The following is a 20000-nucleotide window of genomic DNA, read 5'->3' as shown; positions in this document are numbered from 1 at the left end:
ACAGATTTGTGGGCCGAATCAACATCTACATGGACAACGAGCCGGTTGCCAGGTAACCCAAAGTTTATTTTCTATGAATGAGTATCTTATCTACCTTATTTTTGAAAAGTGATGGACATTTCCCTTTTTTCACAGTATGAGAAACAAGTTGAATTACTTTTCCCTTGGTTCTTTTTGTATGTGATGGAAGTAAAAAATGATTGATATTTTGGTTTGTTTAACCGGGGCTTAGTTTTCAAATAAGGATTTTGTTATTAGGTGACACACATGTGCTGGTGAAGAGGCAACTTTTCCAAATGAAGGGTGAGAACACCTCCTGAAATAAGTTCTGTTCACAGGCCGTTAGGAGCAGAGAACCTGCTGCTGCGAGGAGCCACGCTGAAGAACACTGAGCATATATATGGTAATATCACCTGAAGTACACTTTTTTTAATCAAATGAAATGGATTTTTCTCTCCATTTTCTTCAGTTGATATTTACGGAGTCTGAATTTTTGGTCTCATGTGGTTGTGTGTATTGTATAAGGTTGCCTGTACGTCTCTAAAAAATACTAGAACAGCCTTAAGTTATTTTAATAGATTTTTCGGTCAAGAAACGTTGATGTTCACTATTCCCCTCGGCCTCCTTTTTAGCGGTTGCCATCTACACTGGGATGGAAACCAAGATGGCTCTAAACTACCAGACCAAGACTCAGAAACGCTCTGCAGTTGAAAAGTAAGCTATCTCTCTCTCTTTTCACTTTCAGATACATATTATTGGGTCCATAAATCCAGATATAAATCGTTTTTCCGCCCCTTCAGGTCGATGAATGCCTACCTGGTGGTGTACCTGTGCATCCTTATCAGCAAGGCGCTCATCAACACGCTGCTGAAATACGTCTGGCAGGCCGACTCCAACAGAGACGAGCCGTGGTACAACAACCGGACCGACACTGAGAGACAGAGGCACATCGTGAGTCTAAACACCCTCCCTCAACCTGGAGTAAAAATGTGTTCATCCGCCCTTACCTTCTCATTTTCCCCCTCCTCTTCCTCAGGTGATCAGGGCGTTCACAGACTTCCTGGCGTTCATGGTTCTGTTCAACTACATCATTCCCGTCTCCATGTACGTCACGGTGGAGATGCAGAAGTTCCTCGGCTCCTACTTCATCATGTGGGACGACGACATGTTCGACGAGGAGCTCGGGGAGAGAGCTGTCGTCAACACGTCGGACCTGAACGAGGAGCTGGGACAGGTGGCGAATAAGCTTTGTTAAATCAAACGTTTACATTGTGTACAGAGAAGTCACATAGGGATGCATACCGGTATCCGGTATTACCGAAATACCGGTTACTGGTGGCTACGGTATACCGTACCGAAATCAGATCCAGCTTCGATACTTTAAAAAAAAAAAAAAAAAAAAAATTAATTTAATTTTAAAAGTGAGTCCGTGGCCCGTGATGGCGGGTGTTATAAATTAGATTGCATAATCGTTTTTCTTCATATTTTATGTATTTTTCATTTTTTGTTCAATACTAGAAAGGTAAGTCCCACAAATGAACTGTGATGGGATTTGTTTTCTCTCACCAGTGAAGGCAAATGTTGATTTTAAAGATGAGATTTGTTTGTTTGTGCAATGCCGAGATCTCATGACCATTATTCTATTATGTATTTGTTCTCTAGTCGAATCTCAGGTTTAACATGAATTATAACGGTGCTATAACGATCTGTTTGCATCGACAAGATGTGCTATTCACGCAGCACACCTGATGGCGGGTGTTATAAAAGATATTCCATAATCGGTTTTCTTCATATTTTTAATGTATTTTTCATTGTTTGTTCAGTACTAAAAGGTCCAAGAAGTCCCACAATTGAATTTCATATTCATTTGACATGTTAACTATATCGTAAAGCGCTTCATGGGAGTAATTGTGGGATGATACATTTTCAAAGTATCACGATATGTATCGGTTGAGTATCGGTATCGTTCAGTGGTATCGGTATCGTAAAAAAGTCAACGATATGCATCCCTAGATATATTCTGCTTCGTCCCAGGTGGAGTATGTGTTTACGGACAAGACAGGGACTCTAACAGAAAACAACATGGAGTTCATCGAGTGCTGTGTGGACGGTCACATTTACGTTGCTGATGCCATCTGTAACGGACAGGTAACTCATGGACGTCTGTTTATCTCTTCCTGACCTGGGAAAACACGAGACATATATTAGATATTTAAATGTGTTTAATTTGTGTTGTTAGGTGATGCCTGGTGCTACTAGTATGGACATGATAGACTCATCGCCAGGTCCCGGAGCCAGGGTGAGCATCGCTTCAGTTTGAGTGTATTTGTGTGTATATATATATGTGTGTTTTTTTTTTTGTGCATTACGTTAACACTGTGTTTATTAACAGGAACACGAGGAGCTGTTTTTCCGGGCGCTGTGTCTGTGCCACACCGTGCAGGTGAAGGAGGAGGAGACGGTGGACGGGATCAAACACGGCATCCATCAGGGCAAGTCCACCTCCTTCTACATCTCCTCTTCTCCGGACGAGGTGGCGCTGGTGGAGGGCATGAAGAGGTGGAACACACACACACACAATTATCTACACACAAACAACGCCAGTCTTAATCAGAATATTTGAGCCATTTTTTCACACATTAGCATTAAGATGCATTCAATTTGTCCATGTTTTTTTCCACTCAATTAATTTTTTTCCACTCAATTCGTCCTTTTATTTCCCATCATGTTGTTTCGCTCTGTGCTGCAGGCTTGGTTTCACCTACCTGAGACTCAGAGACGGTCACATGGAGATCTTGAACAGGGAGGATGGGATTGAGAGGTGAGTGTGTCCCTTCAAAACAATGTAGTTGAATATGGTAACTATACATATATTCTATCAACATTTAGGTAAATATACACTCATCGGGTTTTTTTTTTTTCAGGTTTGAGCTGCTGGAGGTTTTGACATTCGACTCAGTCAGACGGAGGATGAGCGTCATTGTCAGATCCAGTACTGGTAATACACCTCAGACTTAAAATGCATCCATCCAATAACATTTATATGTCTGTTTTATTTGCTTACACTCTTCCCCCTCTTCTTTTTATCTGTGTGTGTGAGCAGGTGAGCTCTATTTGTTCTGTAAAGGTGCCGACTCGTCCATCTTCCCCAGGGTGATCTCAGGCAAGGTGGAGGAGGTCAGAGCGCGAGTGGAGCACAACGCAGTGGTGAGAATCACACACACACACACACACACACACACACACACACACACACACATACACACACATACACACACATACACACACACACACACACACTACAGTATACTTTAGATTCAGCAGTAACAGAAAGTATTTTTCTCTCGCAACGTTATTCCCATGATTCACCCTGTGAGGGTTTTTAGGGATGTGTCACTTCAGTCATTTTCTCTCACTTGTATAACACGACCACAGTGGGTTCCATTGATACCACAGGAAGTCTATCAGTGGATCATGGCCAACTTCCATCCAGTAACAAAGTCATTCTGTATTTATGCATTCAAAACCCACTGTGGCTTTTATAGACCGAACATGCCAGCTGTTAGACTTTGCATTTGATCACCATGCATTTTATAATCTCATTACTTCACCCTAAAACACGAGACAATGAACAAAAAGCCATAAAGCCACAAGATCTGTGTTATTATAATATATTATTCTATGTTATATAATGCAACTAAATGAAGTGAATTGAGCCTGTAGTGGAAACCATGTAGGTCAGTGAGCCCTCTGTGGTTGTGGTTGCATCATAGATTAATGTAGCTTTTAATATATGGTGGGCGTTTTTTTTTGGTGAGGATCAAGTAGCAAGAGCAGTATCTGCCCACACACTCACATCCAGAGCAACTGAAGCACATGTCTCTGTGGGATATGCAAGAATAAGCTCATTAGAACAACTGTATTTCTCTTTGTGTAACCCTGTCTAAATGTCACCTCTCCTGCAGGAGGGTCTGAGGACACTTTGTGTTGCGTATCGGCCTCTGAGTCCAGAGCAGTACACGGAGGTTTGCCACATGCTGAACGGGGCCAAGTTGGCTCTTCACGACCGAGACAAACGCCTGGCCGAGGCTTACGACGCAATCGAGAAAGACCTGATCCTGCTGGGAGCCACTGCTGTGGAGGACAGGTGAAGGATCTCTTTTAGAATTCACTGTTCATTATATATAAATGTTCGCTGTTATTAACATCTTGGATCTAAATGCCTGAAGCACTTACACTTTATTCTGTGAGTGTGACAAGTGCTGCTCCACTTCTGAGTGAGACTATCTGAGTTCACCCCTCCGATAGCACGCTCGGTACTAAAGCAATTACAGTGAAGGCTTAAGAGGGATTGTTAACCCAGAGGGCAAGTCAACTCGTCCTGCGTCCTGCGTCCTAACACAGTGTGTCTCTTTTTCTCCCTTCACTAAAGGCTCCAGGAAAAGGCGGCGGACACCATTGAGTCTCTGCACAAGGCGGGCATGAAGGTGTGGGTGCTGACGGGCGATAAGATGGAGACGGCGGCTGCAACCTGCTACGCCAGCAAACTGTTTCACCGCAACACCCAGATCCTGGAGCTGACCACCAAACGCACCGAGGAGCAGAGTCTGCACGACGTGCTGTTTGACCTGAGCAGGACCGTCCTGAGGCAGCACGGGGGCATGGCCCGGGACTCCTTCTCTGGGTGGGTATCTGTGTGTGTGTGTGTAGTTGTTAGTATGTGTGTGTCCGCTTTGTAGCAAGCACAGGGATCTTCTTTTCCATATCAACACAGACTTAGAGAATGGATCTATTTCTCTGTATCTCAGGGCTTCCGTATTATCAAAAATGTGTGTGTTACTGTGTCCCCACTATGCACGGATTTGACCGGTGTTGCGTTTGTCCAGTTTATCAGATGACTGCACTGACTTTGGTCTGATCATCGACGGAGCCACCCTCTCTGCGGTGATGAGGCCGGCCCAGGAGGACTCCAACTCAGGGAGCTACAAAGAGATCTTCTTAGAAATCAGCCGCAACTGCAGCGCCGTGCTCTGCTGTCGGATGGCACCTCTGCAGAAAGCACAGGTACAAAACTCTGAGGACTTGATATGGATCTATATTGAAATATAAGTCCACATCTGTGAAGCTGCCGTAAGGAGTTAAAGGTATCATTGTTTCTTGTTTTTCTAGATTGTGAAGCTGATCAAAGCCTCTGAAGAGCATCCAATCACGCTGGCCATTGGGGACGGAGCTAACGATGTCAGCATGATCCTCGAGGCCCATGTTGGCATCGGTTAGTCACAGTTTTTCCGTCCTGCACTTTTTAAACCAACAAAGTCACCTCTTATTAACACATTATATCTGCCTCTTCAGGGATCATGGGTAAGGAGGGTCGCCAGGCGGTGAGGAACAGCGACTACGCCATCCCAAAGTTCAAACACCTCAAGAAGATTCTGCTCGTCCACGGGCATTATTACTACATCCGCATATCAGAGCTGGTGCAATACTTCTTCTACAAGGTAGTCTGACAGGAAGAATATGAGACCAACACAAATGACATATGTTATCACAACTGACCTTTACTTTCTGCCTTCTTCCCAGAATGTCTGTTTCATTTTCCCTCAGTTCCTCTATCAGTTCTTCTGTGGCTTCTCACAACAGGTAGGCACACAAAAAACAAACAAACGTAATAAATCAAATCAAAGTATATCTCCAAAGCTAGCATGTTCTCTGCCTGTCTCCCCAGCCGCTGTTTGACACAGCCTACTTGACTCTGTACAACATCAGCTTCACCTCGCTGCCCATCCTGCTCTACAGCCTCATCGAGCAGCACATCAACGTGGACATCCTGAAGAAGGACCCCTCGCTATACAGGTACAACTCCCCCATCCCTCCATATCCTGAGAACGGCAAGCACACAAGTTTGACAGATTTGTTTTAGAAATCATTTCAAGCTTGGTGGTTGGATGAATAAATCAAATGTACATTGAAGGGTCTTCAGTGATTGCAATGTCATTTTAAATGTCTGTTTTGATACAGCCTTGTTGATGTTGCTTAACTTATCCTAATTGGGAAATGCAAGAGTTTTCTACACAAACTATACCATATAAAACATTTTAAACATCCAAATGTATCTTGTCAATTAATTTCCTTAACGTTTGAATAGCTTTTACTATTTTATATTTGTGTATCTTCTCTTAGCGTCGTCCCTCAAAGAATAAACAAAGGTTGATTGAATAAATAGGAAACACGGTACTGATTTTGGCCTCATGATCAAAAGAAACACATGACTCCACTTCAGATATTCTCAGTTATAAAACCCTGCAATGCATCGTTTATTTACAAAATAATAGCTGAATATTAAGTAATTTCCGAAGCAAAACGGTACACTAACTCAATTTGCCTCTAAATTTGCAGGCATAAATATTTTCTATTGATTTAACATCCATGCAAAGGAGACGTTCACATCAGGCCACGTTAACTCGCTTTGATGGCTTCAGTTCAGTCAGAGCTCACAGAGAGAACTCAAGGTTTCACATGACTAGGAAAACTCGTCCTTTTCTCCTCTTATGAAATCACACAGGTTGTTTATTACCGAATGGTTATATGGCGCCTATATCCATGATGTATTCAAAATGATTACCAAATCAAATTAGAAAGATCTCATTACAGCCATTTCTGGTAGCTAATGTAGAATAGGTCAATAAATGCAGTCAACATGAGTCCTTTAACCCTCCTGTTGTCTTCGGGTCACTATACTTTCATCAATCATAACTTTTTTGTTTTACATTCGATTGCATTAAGGTTTTATGATATCCTTCACATTAGACATTTGAACATATAACATGGCTGATCACCACTTTCATTTGTATTGATTTAGTCAACTTTGTAACAACCATGGTGTTCCCGGTCCCATAAAGAAAAGGAATTAGTAACCATCCAGATCAGATAACACACACACACACACACACACACACACACACACACACACACACACACACACACACACACACACACACACACACACACACACACACACACACACACACACACACACACACACACACACACACACATACCATGTATACATCACTTCAGGGGACATTACATTGACTTACATGCATTTCCTGGAGACTTATCCTAACCTTAACCATAACCAACACATGCCTAACCCTAACCCTAATCCTAACCCTAACCAAGTCTTCACCCTAAAATTAATGATTCCCCTCATGGGGACCTCCAATTTTTCCCCATAAGGGAAGCGAGTCCCCACACGTGACTGTGTAAACAGATTTAGGTCCCCACAAGTATATTAATGCTAGGCCACGCACGCACGCACGCACGCACGCACGCACGCACGCACACAGAACAATTTGATACATTTCCCGCTCTTATGTGCCCCTCCCCCCACATGGATCACACCTGGCACACGCAATACATGTTCAGTGTGTATTCTTTGTATATTTACTGCAGTGTTTCATGTATACCAGTAGTCTGATACAATATGTACAGTTTGAAAGGGTGTTAAATGAAATGTGGTGATGATTAATGTTTTTTGTGTTAATGTGATAGCAGTTAAAACAGGACCGCTCAAATTTGACCGCGAACACCAAAGTAAGGGGGGGGGGGGGGGGGAACGAAGACAATAGGAGGGTTAATCTGTTTAATATCATCTTCACAGAGACATTGCTAAGAACTCTCTGCTGCGGTGGCCCATCTTCATTTACTGGACTCTCCTGGGTGCGTACGACGCCATCGTGATGTTCTTCGGTGCTTACTTCCTGTTTGACAACACCACCTTCACCAGCAACGGACAGGTAACATCCACGTGTCATATAGGGTGCGTTTTCCAAAGTAAAAGCATCAACAAGCTGCTAAATGACGACATTTAATCTGATTTCAGTTTCGTATTTTCCACCTCGTTTTTGTTGGTAGTTTGCAAGGCTCGTGAGGGAAAGCAAGTCATATATAAATAGATATCTTTGCAACAATGTTTTTTTTAATCTTGTTGGATGTTTCATTTATCAAATATTATGCTGCATACTTCAATATAAGATATGTAGTTTTCCTATTCGTCACTTTGAGGCTCATGAATTTGTCTTTTGGGGTCGTTTTACGTTTATTAATACACATAAACCAAGGATATTTTAATTTTAAACCTCACCTTTTTTTTATCACCCATGTCCAATTTGTTTTAACTGTAGACTTCAGGAATTGCTTTAATGGTAGATCTCTTAAAAATAAAGCACCTGACCGATAATATATGTTTTGATTGTACCTGTAACACATGGTCTTACTAATAAGTCAATAATAGTAAGATACGACAGCATGGCGGGTCTCCACCATCTTCCTCTGTGTTTCTCTATTTGTTTCCTTCTGATTTCAAGCAGCTCCCAGAATCCTTTGGGTCTGCCTTGAATTGCTTGACTTCACTTTAATTTATGAATTATTTTATTCTTCTCCAGCCACAAAACTGTTGTTTATTTTTATTATGATTTGTCTTCTTCTGGCCTTCTTCCTCTTCTTCTTTTTCTCTCCTCTTACCTTTGTGTTGCTTTTTCTTTTTGCTTCTCTTCTTCCTCCTCCTCCCAGCTAATGACAACCAACACACAGATGGTAAGCCTGTCCCTGTCTCTCTGTCATCCCCCCCGACTTTCAGTTCTTCAGTCCCGTCACACAGCCTGATACCAAAACACCCATCGTCCATTCATCTCATGTTTAGTGCTTGCTGTAGTCACATCTCCTCTAGGCTTCTGTGTAGTGTGTGTAGGTGTTAATGTAGTGATTCATCAGCGTAACTATTCAGTGTGCATTATGTGTGTGACGACGAGTTAAAATCAGGGGATACATGAATATTAACTGCCCTCTTTCTTCCATTACCTGACATTTAGTGATGCTCCTAATGTAATCGCCCCTCAGCTGATGGAGCTCCTTTCAGAGCACGAGAGCATTGTCACATTTGCGGTTTCTCTCGAGCCATCAGGACTATTTGTATACTTCTATAAGTAAAGAGGCTGCCTTGCTTCATGTTGTCTTTGTCCATTTATAAAATGTTACACGTACTGTAGCACATTTAAAATGTTTTCCTATCAGGTTGACATCTCTTCTTCTGGTTATATTTCTCATCTTTACCCTCCATCAGTCCTCAGACGATCTATCCTCCACCTGTCAGCACCATCTGTATGATTGAGTGGTTCATTCTTGGATTGTTGCACTTGAGTTTATCCTTGTGTACCATGCAGTATTAACACCAGGCCTGTAGAGCGACCTCAAATAACACGAGTGCCTTCCAACATCATTTTATTTCTCAAAAAACTAAGTATTTTTCATTTTAAATGTGTCACTAACGGCACCTTTTCTGCAGATGTTTGGAAACTGGACGTTTGGGACGCTGGTCTTCACTGTGCTGGTCTTCACTGTTACATTCAAGGTACACACACACACACACACACACACACACACACACACACACACACACACACTCACACTCACACTCACACTCACACACACACTCACACTCACACTCACACTCACACTCACACTCACACACACACACACACTCACACTCACACTCACACTCACACTCACACACTCACAGAAGCAGCCAGGCTGGATCCTGGTTTCTTTAGAGCAGTGTTTCTCAAACTCTTTCATACCAGGGACCACTTAACCAATAAAAGAACACTCGCGGACCACCTAACTCCACAAATATCCAAAATCACATCGTTTTTCTAGAACAGATTACAAATCGCCTCAAAATGGTACAAACAAGTGGGAACATGTGTGATGAAGGTGTTGCGCCGGGCTATATCATGCAATCAAAAGTCAAACTTAAGCTCGCTCCATTGCGGAGATATTCCCGCGAGAGTGCGGAAAACTTAAATGTATTTATTTATTTCAAATGAAGTGAAATGCTACCAATATACTCGTGGACCACTAGGGGACGCTCACGGGCCACCAGTGGTCCACGGACCACACTTTGAGAAGCCCTGCTTTAGAGTGAGCTTCGGTCTGACAGCTCGATGTCTCCCTCTCCTCTCCTGCAGTTGGCTCTGGATACTCATTACTGGACGTGGATCAATCATTTTGTCATCTGGGGCTCGCTGGTCTTCTTTGTGGTCTTCTCTCTGCTGTGGGGAGGAATCATCTGGTAGGCTTTGAACTTATATATTTGTATTAATATCATTTAAACTTTTAAGAAATGTTATGTATGTTTACAGAATAAGATGATAGAGGAAGAGAGATTTAGAATAGGAGATGTCATCACTATACTTGTACATATTCCCCTAAATAAATACATCTACATAAAATGCATGAAAGATGTTTGTAAAGGGAATAAGGCAACACATAAGATATTTTGGAGTGCATGTCCTATGTTGCTAAATGCATGATTTGTTTGTAAAAGCCTGAAACCTCAAAAGATAATTAAATAACTATTTGTTTTATTTGTGTTGCCTCCTTTCCTCTCCTCTCTTGTATTCTCTCATCTCCTCTCCTTTCTTGTTTCCTCTCCCCTAATCTCTTCTCCTTTCCTCTTGTTTCCATTATTTTCATCTCCTCTCCTCTTCTCTCTTGTTTCCTCTCCTCTCCTGCAGGCCCTTCATGAACTACCAGAGGATGTACTATGTGTTCATGCAGATGTTGTCCAGCGGTCCGGCCTGGCTCAGTATAATCCTCCTGATAACGGCCAGCCTGCTGCCAGATGTGCTGAAGAAGGTGATCTGCCGGGCGCTGTGGCCGACCACCACCGAATGCATACAGGTGGGTTCATACACACTGGTGAGTGTGCATCTACTGCTGTGTACAAAGAAGGACCCCCTCCTTCTTTGAGTCTAACACCAGCTTTATAGATGAATGTGTAACAGGCCTCCTCTGAGAAGTGTGTGTAATAATGTCTAACTGATGACTCAGCAGATGTATGCTGGCTTCGGCTACGTCCCTACTCTGTTTGATGTAAGTGTGTGTGTGTGTGTGTGTGTGTGTGTGTGTGTGTGTGTGTGTGTGTGTGTGTGTGTGTGTGTGTGTGTGTGTGTGTGTGTGTGTGTGTGTGTGTGTGTGTGTGTGTGTGTGTGTGTGTGTGTGTGTGTGTGTGTGTGTGTGTGTGTGTGTGTGTGTGTGTGTGTGTGTGTGTGTGTGTGTGTGTGTGTGTGTGTGTGTGTGTGTGTGTGTGTGTGTGTGTGTGCTCCTTTATTTCTAAACCTGAACAGTTCAAAGGAGAGTCAAAACACTTTCTTTTGCAGGATGTGTATAAATCACGTGTTGTCTGTTTGAGGTTTAAACAACCTTCTCTAATCCTACATGTCTTCTCCCTTAACAAACGTTAGAACTGTTAATTCTCTGTAGATAATTGATCATGTGACTGATTTCCAGAGCTTTAACTCTTCCTCCCCTCTCCCTCTTACCTCCTTGTTCCTCCTCCTCTTCACCCCGTAGCAGACTAAGCGTCGCTGCCTTGCCTCTGAGCCCTCCACCATCTTTATGCTGTCTCAGACTTCCAGCAGAATCAGTTTCTAACCCTAGGTGACCCTCAGCCTTTCCTCCTGTCGCTAACTTGTGTCAAATCCTCTTTTTCTTTTATCCTGTCCCTTTTCTCCCTGCCACTGTTTCTGCATGAAGTCACGTGTCTGTCAGTCTGATTGCATGCCTGGATAAACTGTATGTATAGTCTATTTGCAAGCTCATAGAGCCCTATTGTGTGTGCACCAACGTTTTCTGTTAGAAATGTGTACTGGGGACCCCTACTATACATTCCTAACATGAAACTTTGGGATGCTCAACATGTCCAGGGTTCACAAGGCTGGCAACTAAACCATTATGTCATGTTTTCCGTCGTACAGTGTTTCACATGACTGTTTTAATGTGTACATGTCAGATCCTTAATGTCTTTGAATGGTTGTGTGCGTGTCCACAGCGTTTGAGTGGTATTAAAGAGTCAGAGAGGACCCTGACCTACCGCAGCTCAGAGTCCTTACTAGATGGAATAGCGCTCACAGAAGCCTAGAGCGCTGCAGCACGGTAACACAGAGTGTGTAATGGTAGGAGTTGGTAATGGTGGGTGAAGCTAACATCCTGCAGTGATGGGGTTCACTCTGCTGTGGTGTGTGGTGCGTTTTACCTGACTAACACAGGGGTATATTGTGAGTGTGTGTGTGTGTGTGTGTGTGTGTGTGGTTCTCAGGTATTGTATAAAACCTTTGCATCCTGTTGGGTCTTCACATGGAGCTCTGGCGCTCTCTAGTGACACTTTTTATCCTTGCACATTCATGCATGTTTATTATAAGTTATGTTTCCATTTGCATGTTTTTTTTATGGTGTTTATATATATATATATACATTTACATATTCTTGTACTTCATTTGCCGGGGTTGCATGGCGTGTGTAAACAGCATGCATAGGATGTTATTGTCACAGCTGGCCGATTAGATTAAAGCCAATGCAATACTTTATTTATTGAATTATGTAAATAATTGAATTGTATTCTGACTCAGTTTCCAGGATCAGGTTACTGATAGATGAAAGGGTGTCGTGTGTGTTTTTGTTGTTGCTGTAGATAAAAAGTCCGGCAGCCATTTTCTCCTTCTTAGATCAAGCTTTTTATCTTTCCTCCAAAATATCTGCTAAAGTTAGAATAAATGTGGTTTTGGCTTTTTGAGATTATGAGACACCCATAAAAATAATAGCAAGCGGTGTTGCAAATATGACAACAGAATGCTACTGTTCTTCAGCAGTATTTAAAATATGAGCGTGACAAAGTTGGATACTATATCACCTAAGATATAAAGATAATAATTCATTTAAACTATATTTACATTTATTTGAATCAATGACAAACTAGAAGTGCTCAAATGCATCTTCAGTTAAACATTTGGCCAGCTGGGATAACAATGTCTCCTCCTTTTAGCACATTTATTTGTCTCTGTTTTTAACTTCTCTCTGCTTCCTCTTCCTCCCTCTTTACTCTCCCACAGAGCGCTGACAAACTCTACGAGGGCCACCTTTCAGAGTTCACCCCCCTGGCGTCTCTCCACGCTCCGTCCAAGGCAGGCGGCCACCGGCGAGGCTCGGGCAACCAGGGGAACCCTCGAAGGTCTGAACCCTTTAGAAAGAAAACCATGTTCACACGCTGGCAGAAACAGCCAGACTACAGCACCTTCACCCCTCTACTCGGATTCGCCGATGGCCACTCGAAGCACTCCTACAGCGGGGGGGCGGGGCCAGAGACCTCAGTCTAATTTATTTGCGTCTCACTATTCTTATTCTCTCATATCAGATACAATTGCATCTATTTGTGGAACTGAACAAAGGAGTAGTTTAATAAATCGGTCCACTGGAGTTACCCAAAAGTAACTTATTTATGTGACTGGAGTCAAATACCTGGCTGTGATGCTAACCGCAGGTATCTGTAGTCCATCTGTAAGGGATTACAATGAAAGTGACCTTCACAAATGCTCAGCCAAGTATGCAGCAAAGCATTATGGGACGGCCCCTAAAGGACTCGCTTGCCGCCACATTTTGCAAAGGGCTCAGTCAGCGTATCGATGTCACAACACACACATTCTTACGTCACTGGAAATATGTGCACTGGCCCTTTAAGTCTGCCTGCCTTTGCTAGCTGGCAGCTGAAGTGTACTTCGTTTAAAGGATTTATATGACTTTTTAAAAATAATTGAGATTGTGCTGCTGCTGAAACCGGCTTGAGCTTTCTCTGACCAAACCTTTTCTTTTTCTTCACTCCCACCATCTCTGCCTCTCTTCAGGACTAACTGGTGTTGCCTGTGTGCAAACATGTTATCCCGAAACACTCCCTAGGCCTCTCTACAACATTGTAAGAAAGAGTGTAGTGGAGCGGTAAAGCCCAAGTGTTGGATATATGGATCTGAGTGTGTCTTATTTGTCTAATTCATCCTTATTTTTGGAAATAAGACCTACTTTAGCTGCACATCCAACACATGAGCTTTCACCTGTAGGTAGACTAGATTCATTTGTGGATCAGGTGTGTGTGTGTACTGATAGCTAGCAGTGTTTTAGTGTGTGTTGCATTAATCTCTGCAGAATCCCCTATTGTCTTGAAAGCACTTTACCTGTAGACCTTCTTCATGTACGTATTATGCTATATACAGAGACTGATCTAAGTTGTTCTAATGGCTTAGGAAATAGTAGAAATGGCTATACTGTATGTTAGCTTCCCCCGCTGCTTTAAATGCCTTAATGTCACTTTGTAAATACCACATGACCTTTTACCAAAGACGATATCCTTTAGAAGCACATTTGGGGTCCATGTCAGTGGTCATGATTTGAGAGCTATTTAACTTGTGTTAAAGCACCTTTTCAAAAGGATCAAATGTTCGTGTCCTTGTTGAGATAATCACAACACGAAAAAAGGATTTGATCAAGTGCCCTAAAATACTTGATGCCTTAAATTGAAATGCAGTTTTTCTGAGATTCGCTGATTTGCCAGCCAGCCATTTGTTGATAGGAGACGGTAAGCTAAGCTTAGCATAAAGCCTGGAAACAACTCTGTTTAAAGTGAGACATCAGACCTATTCGTAAGTATTTTCAGCTTACAGCATCAATAGCTCAGTGTTGATGCTCCTAAAGGCCTTATGATCAAGTCTAATATCTATCTTAAAAAAGGCCTTTTCAGATCTGTCTCACACTTTCCTGCTTCAACATGTATCCCCTCTCTTAGCTGTCTCTCTTCCAGTCTTTCTCATTCTCCCTGAGGTGAAGTGACGCTGAAGTGGAAGTTTTCCTACCTCTGCGAGCGCCGCCTCCACCCGTCTGATCATCATCATCATCCTCTCCACCATCCGTCCATGCATCTATCAATGTGAGACAGTGTAGAAATCATGCTTTCTTTATTGGACTAATACGAACCAAAGCCTTGTCGCTGCTCGAGATACCTTTAGCTGCTTTACTGTAGGTGCCTTGTGGTAGTTTCTCTGTCTCTGCTGAACTGTCTTAGCTGGCATTAAGGTTCATTTAGGATTCATAACAAGCGATCAGGCGTACACAATCACCGCTGATGATAGGTGTGTGGATGCATGACTGCTGGAAAGGATAAGTGAGGGAAAAAGGTGAATGTAAACACAGATTTACACAGGTTACACTGTCCAATAAGACTTATTCAGAACAAACGCAGCACTGAAGTAACACAAGAGATACATGGTGAATGTTCAGTACTTCTTGCACCAAAATATCAGTTTTTTATGGTTTTTATTCCAAATGTTTTATACATATCCAGGAGGGCACCTGTCTCTGAGAGGTTCTTTTTGTTGTTTTCTAATATGTGTAATGTTTAAAATTCCCCTGTACCTCGTTAAAAGTGGTGGTCACACACTGGAAAGATATTAATGTTACAAACTGGGATTTGTTCGACATGTTTCCTTTCAATTTAGCCTCTCTACAAAAATCGATATTTATGTAAAACGGTAAATCAAATGGTTTATTTCACTGTCAGATTATTTGATAAATGTGACCTAATTTGCATATCTAATTTGTCCCTTTAACCAAATACAAAAGCACACACGTAATCTTCCCAAGAGATAGTCAGGTACTTCCTGTATCTCCAATAGTTGTTCAAAACTGTTGAATCCAAATGAATGAATTACAAAACTTTACCCACATTTACTTAAATGCATTTTGTATATATGTTAGAGATTATGTTTTTTTACATCCTGAGTACAGTATTTGATGTGTGTCCTATTTATTTAGAGGAGTATTGGAACAACCAAACAACACTGGAGATGTATGTATGCTTTAAAAAAGAGATTTCTGTGGCTCAGATACACCCGCACTGAATCTATCTGATGACTGACACTTTGCTGTAGAGAAAAAGCCATTGATTATGGATTTCATGTACAAATCGCTCTTGTCCTAACTCTTTCAACTAGACCTGAACTGACAGCCTTCGAACAGAATGTTATTTCCTCTTTTACGATGTATTATATTTCTCATAACCATCAATATCTATAGAGCACTGTATGCTCAGATATAATATACATGTAGTTGTGTTAATTGATGTACAGTTTTGGGGTCTTTTTATATACAGTTTTTAACAGAGTCATATCAAGATTTACTTGTGGATTTTTTGCCAACCTTTCTGTAGCTTTCAATGGCAATCAACTGTACATTTGCTTGGAAATAAAAGCCAGAAGTGGAAGAATAAAAATCTGGAATAATGTGATTTCTTTCCCTCTGCACTTCATGCATCAGCCACAGGGAGGCAGTAGAGTATTTCAAATGTGTTGCACCTTTCTGAGGCCTTTTTAAATAAATACAAAAAGCAGTTTTGGGATTGAATGTGTTCTCTAAAGTGGCTCCAGGGCTGCTGTCTGCACCATCTGAGGACGTCAACAAGATTATAATGGAGGTTTCTGGATCGATTGGATTTTCTTCATCCTTTTCACTTCTCGTCTGCGCTGATCTCCTCGTCTTCTCCTCCTCGCTGGCAGCCGTGAGACCTGAAAGTGTGTCTGACAGGGATGGAGAAATATCTAGGGCAACACTTTCAGAGGTGAAATCTGGGAAAGCAGAAGAAATATGTTTAAAAGTGACCTATTTTACCTCCCAACCTGCTTTCTGTAGCTTAATTGCAATGACTCATTGAACCATTTTTGAAAGCAAGAGCAGAACGACCTGAGTCTTAATGTTTTACCTGCTGTTTCATCAAATGCCACGAAAAACGTAGACTATAAATATGCAATGTATTTACCTTTAATTTAACCGTATTAACTTAGCATAGAATCTAGAAAGGTGGGAGGTGAAACTCAAGGTGTAACCAAGTACTTAACCACCTCTTTTTGTTAAGATATTTGTGAGGGCTGTAACCAAATATGTTGGATGAATTCAAACTCCCAATCATATGAACATACTCAACACATGGAAGACTTTATAAAACCCTATAGGGACAGAAATGGGACTGGCAAACAAATCAAAGACACCAAATACATATCAGTTTATTTTCCATCATGTTCAGACGTATCTAACCCTGCAATAAGCAACAGGTGACTCCTAGAAATACAAGATTCAAAAGTAATCCTTTGAAGGCCCAAAATGCTCTTCCGTTGCGAGATGAGGGTGGAAGAAAAAATGAAGGTGCAAAAATCAGTTTCATGGTGACACCTGTAACAACTGTGTGTGTGTGTGTGTGTGTGTGTGTGTGTGTGTGTGTGTGTGTGTGTGTGTGTGTGTGTGTGTGTGTGTGTGTGTGTGTGTGTGTGTGTGTGTGTGTGTGTGTGTGTGTGTGTGTGTGTGTGTGTGTGTGTGTGTGTGTGTGTGTGTGTGTGTGTGTGTGTGTGTGTGTGTGTGTGTGTGTGTGTGGGTAGCTAGGTCTGACACTCAGACTATAGACTTAAATCATTAGACCTGAGACCTACACACACACATACACACACACACACACACACACACACACACACACACACACACACACACTGTACTTGTCTGTAATGTCAGCGTGTGTCTCTTCTCACAGCATTAAACGGAGGGAGGTGATGGAGGCGTCCACACGTGAAATCTACGAATTAGCTGTGAAATTGCTGTTATTTGCCACCAATTGTTTATGACTCAGTTCACATTGTTGTTCTTGTTTTTGTGAGCTTCTCTTTTGTCCGCACAAAGGACTGTCTCATTATCATGGTCCGGCTTTTAAAGGGTGATGGATCTAGGATATATGCACAGGTAGTTCTGACTGTATTTGATAGTGTTTAGTGACACAATCTTGTAAAAATGTAAGATATATTTGAATATGCTTTGTTTTAGAGCCAATATATTGGCCTTGTCTTCTTCTCTCCACCTCTATCTTCTCTAAATGAGGGAAATTGTGCAGAAACTTTACTCCATCTGCCCTCCAGCACTCTTCATTGTCACTGTCATCATTGTATTGACACACAATAGAATCAAATTCAACACAATACAAGACAATCTGAGCTTTAAAGACTTCTAGTTAGCTGAAAGCTATAGGCTGTAGGCGTCACCTGGAGTATGAACATTACACTGTGTGCGCACACATTCTCTGCTCAAGGCCACAGCTCAATTCTCTATCTAATGTGATGGATCAGATGATTTCAGGCTTTACGACTGTAAATACTAGACATATAATCTTATGTAACACTTTAGAAATATAAAGACATACAACAGTATATGCTGTACCATTTAGTTCCCAGAACTGTGTATTTAATTTATGATAATGAAACTAATAATAATAATGCAAACCTTTTGTTGTTGTGTAAAAACACTTCTACAATGTGTATCCTAGGTTTATTCTTTTACTAGTAGGTTGCTCTAATATAGGGTATTATAACTTATTCTGTATATTTAAAATGCTGTATTCTATCATATGAATTAATATACATTTGATATATATATAGGCCTCTTTACAGTTAATGTTCATTTTATGTTATTGTTAATGTATTTGCAATATCTTCTTAACATGCTGAGTGAAAATGGGTGAAACAGCGCCCCCTGGTCTTTATATGTGGTCAGATAGAGTATTGCAGCCTTAATGACGCGCACCTGAGGAAAGTGTGCCAGGTGTTTCTCATCAGCCCTTGATTAGTTTTAGTAAAAAAACATCTCAATCTTGGTGCCTCTGTAAGACCAACACCACGCTGCGATCAGCACCGTCGCTGGAAAACAAAGTAAGTAGTAAATTACCAAGCCTTTCACACTCTTTCTATGCTATAAATAACATAACAACGGTATTTAAATGAAACAGCTGTTAGCTTCCAGGTACAGTTAAGTCAGCTGGTGTTCCATTGTCGCTAGGTAACGCTGGAAGCTAACGTTCTAATGCATGCCAGCTAACGTGCTAATGACGGTTAAAGATGAAAAATACTTCTGTAAACAAAACAAATATGAATGTTGTATGCAAACAATATATTTGTATTTTAATGCTTTAAATCCTGCACAACCACCACAGAGACCACCACAGAACGCCAACAGGAGGTCTTTCCTACTATGTGCAATATAAATAGCATTATCATCATAACAAACACTTTCTACTTTCTATCATGTGCAATATTAATAACAATGTGCAATATTAACTTGCACAAATTACGTATTTGCCATTTTAAATTATTAACACGCTGCTCGTCACTGCACACATTACATTCATTATTTGACCATCTATGTTTCCTGTAGTTGTTTAATTTGTTAAATGCACTGTTAGTATACAGTCTAATTATTATAATTCTTACTTTTATTATTTTACTGCTGTGTTTATTGTATCTTATAATTTCCATAATATTAAAGTCCTATCCTATCTTTTATCTGCTCCACACTTTTAAACCTTAACAGCTATTTAACTGTACTCAGTTTCTGACATATTTGTGTAAATATGTCTATTTATTTTTACAATGGTCTTTATAAGAGTTTTTAACATATCTTTTTGTTGCTCCTTCTTTTTTATACAAACACACCGTATTCTTCTTCTGTGTCTTTGTACGTGCCATTTACACCAAAGAAACGTCCTCAGATTCCTTGGTAATACAACCCATTCTGCTTCTGATTCTGAAACAACAGGACTATCAAAGAGGAAGAAGACATCAGTCAAGAACAAAATGACGTCAAAGCAGCTGGACATCCCCATGAATAAAGGAGAACCGACTTCTAATGTGAGTCAAATACACTTTCTTTGTCTTTTTATTACTTAAAGGTGGGGTAGGTAAGTTTGAGAAACCGGCTCGAGATACACTTGTTGTTATATTCCATGGAATGCTCTTAACATCCCGATAGCAATGAATATCTGAAGTGCTTTGACAAAAAATCCATCAAAAAATATCATCTGTGGAAGCCGTGGTGCTGTAAAAAGCACGACCAATCATCTGAGCCGGCCCGGCTAAAATACCTGGATGGCCTACCTGCCTGTCAGCCTTCCATCTCCATTCTAACGCACTCGAGCTGGTTTCTCCAAAATTACCTACCCAACCTTTAATGTTTGTAACACCTTGTTATCTTTCTCTTGTACTTTACTTGTATGCTCACAACTGTAGAATGTGTATTGTTGTACTTAGATAAAC

The 20000-nt window shown here is 41.2% G+C and overlaps 1 protein-coding gene and 1 long non-coding RNA gene across 6 annotated transcripts in view; both read left to right on the top strand.

Moving 5' to 3' along the window:
* atp11a (ATPase phospholipid transporting 11A) overlaps positions 1-16150 on the top strand; it is a 37413-nt gene extending 21263 nt beyond the window's left edge. Inside the window, exons 8-32 of one of the 5 annotated variants that reach the window (XM_079671918.1) lie at positions 5-52; positions 339-403; positions 633-714; positions 801-951; positions 1037-1234; positions 2035-2148; positions 2240-2299; positions 2393-2559; positions 2750-2821; positions 2925-2998; positions 3104-3207; positions 3966-4147; positions 4433-4684; positions 4887-5064; positions 5170-5272; positions 5353-5498; positions 5581-5640; positions 5726-5853; positions 7661-7796; positions 8572-8595; positions 9344-9409; positions 10026-10129; positions 10575-10740; positions 11416-11499; positions 12948-13085. In XM_079671918.1, the coding sequence (XP_079528044.1) occupies positions 5-52; positions 339-403; positions 633-714; positions 801-951; positions 1037-1234; positions 2035-2148; positions 2240-2299; positions 2393-2559; positions 2750-2821; positions 2925-2998; positions 3104-3207; positions 3966-4147; positions 4433-4684; positions 4887-5064; positions 5170-5272; positions 5353-5498; positions 5581-5640; positions 5726-5853; positions 7661-7796; positions 8572-8595; positions 9344-9409; positions 10026-10129; positions 10575-10740; positions 11416-11493 (2758 nt within the window). In that variant the 3' untranslated portion in view covers positions 11494-11499; positions 12948-13085. Of the gene's footprint in view, positions 1-4; positions 53-338; positions 404-632; positions 715-800; positions 952-1036; positions 1235-2034; positions 2149-2239; positions 2300-2392; positions 2560-2749; positions 2822-2924; positions 2999-3103; positions 3208-3965; positions 4148-4432; positions 4685-4886; positions 5065-5169; positions 5273-5352; positions 5499-5580; positions 5641-5725; positions 5854-7660; positions 7797-8571; positions 8596-9343; positions 9410-10025; positions 10130-10574; positions 10741-11412; positions 11500-12947 lie in introns of all 5 variants that reach the window. The other 4 variants (XM_079671917.1, XM_079671915.1, XM_079671919.1 and 1 more) reach the window with 4 other exon arrangements.
* A 2433-nt stretch (positions 16151-18583) lies between these two features.
* Positions 18584-20000, top strand: part of LOC307034216 — a 36563-nt gene continuing 35146 nt past the window's right edge. Inside the window, exons 1-2 of the long non-coding RNA XR_013806824.1 lie at positions 18584-18620; positions 19504-19595. This is a non-coding gene — a long non-coding RNA (uncharacterized lncRNA). The remainder of the gene's footprint in view (positions 18621-19503; positions 19596-20000) is intronic.

Source organism: Notothenia rossii (assembly GCF_949606895.1).
Source record: "Notothenia rossii genome assembly, chromosome: 3".
Classification (NCBI taxonomy): domain Eukaryota; kingdom Metazoa; phylum Chordata; class Actinopteri; order Perciformes; family Nototheniidae; genus Notothenia; species Notothenia rossii.
Note: the sequence above shows the minus strand (reverse complement) of the source record. Positions and strands in the feature narration are given on the sequence as shown.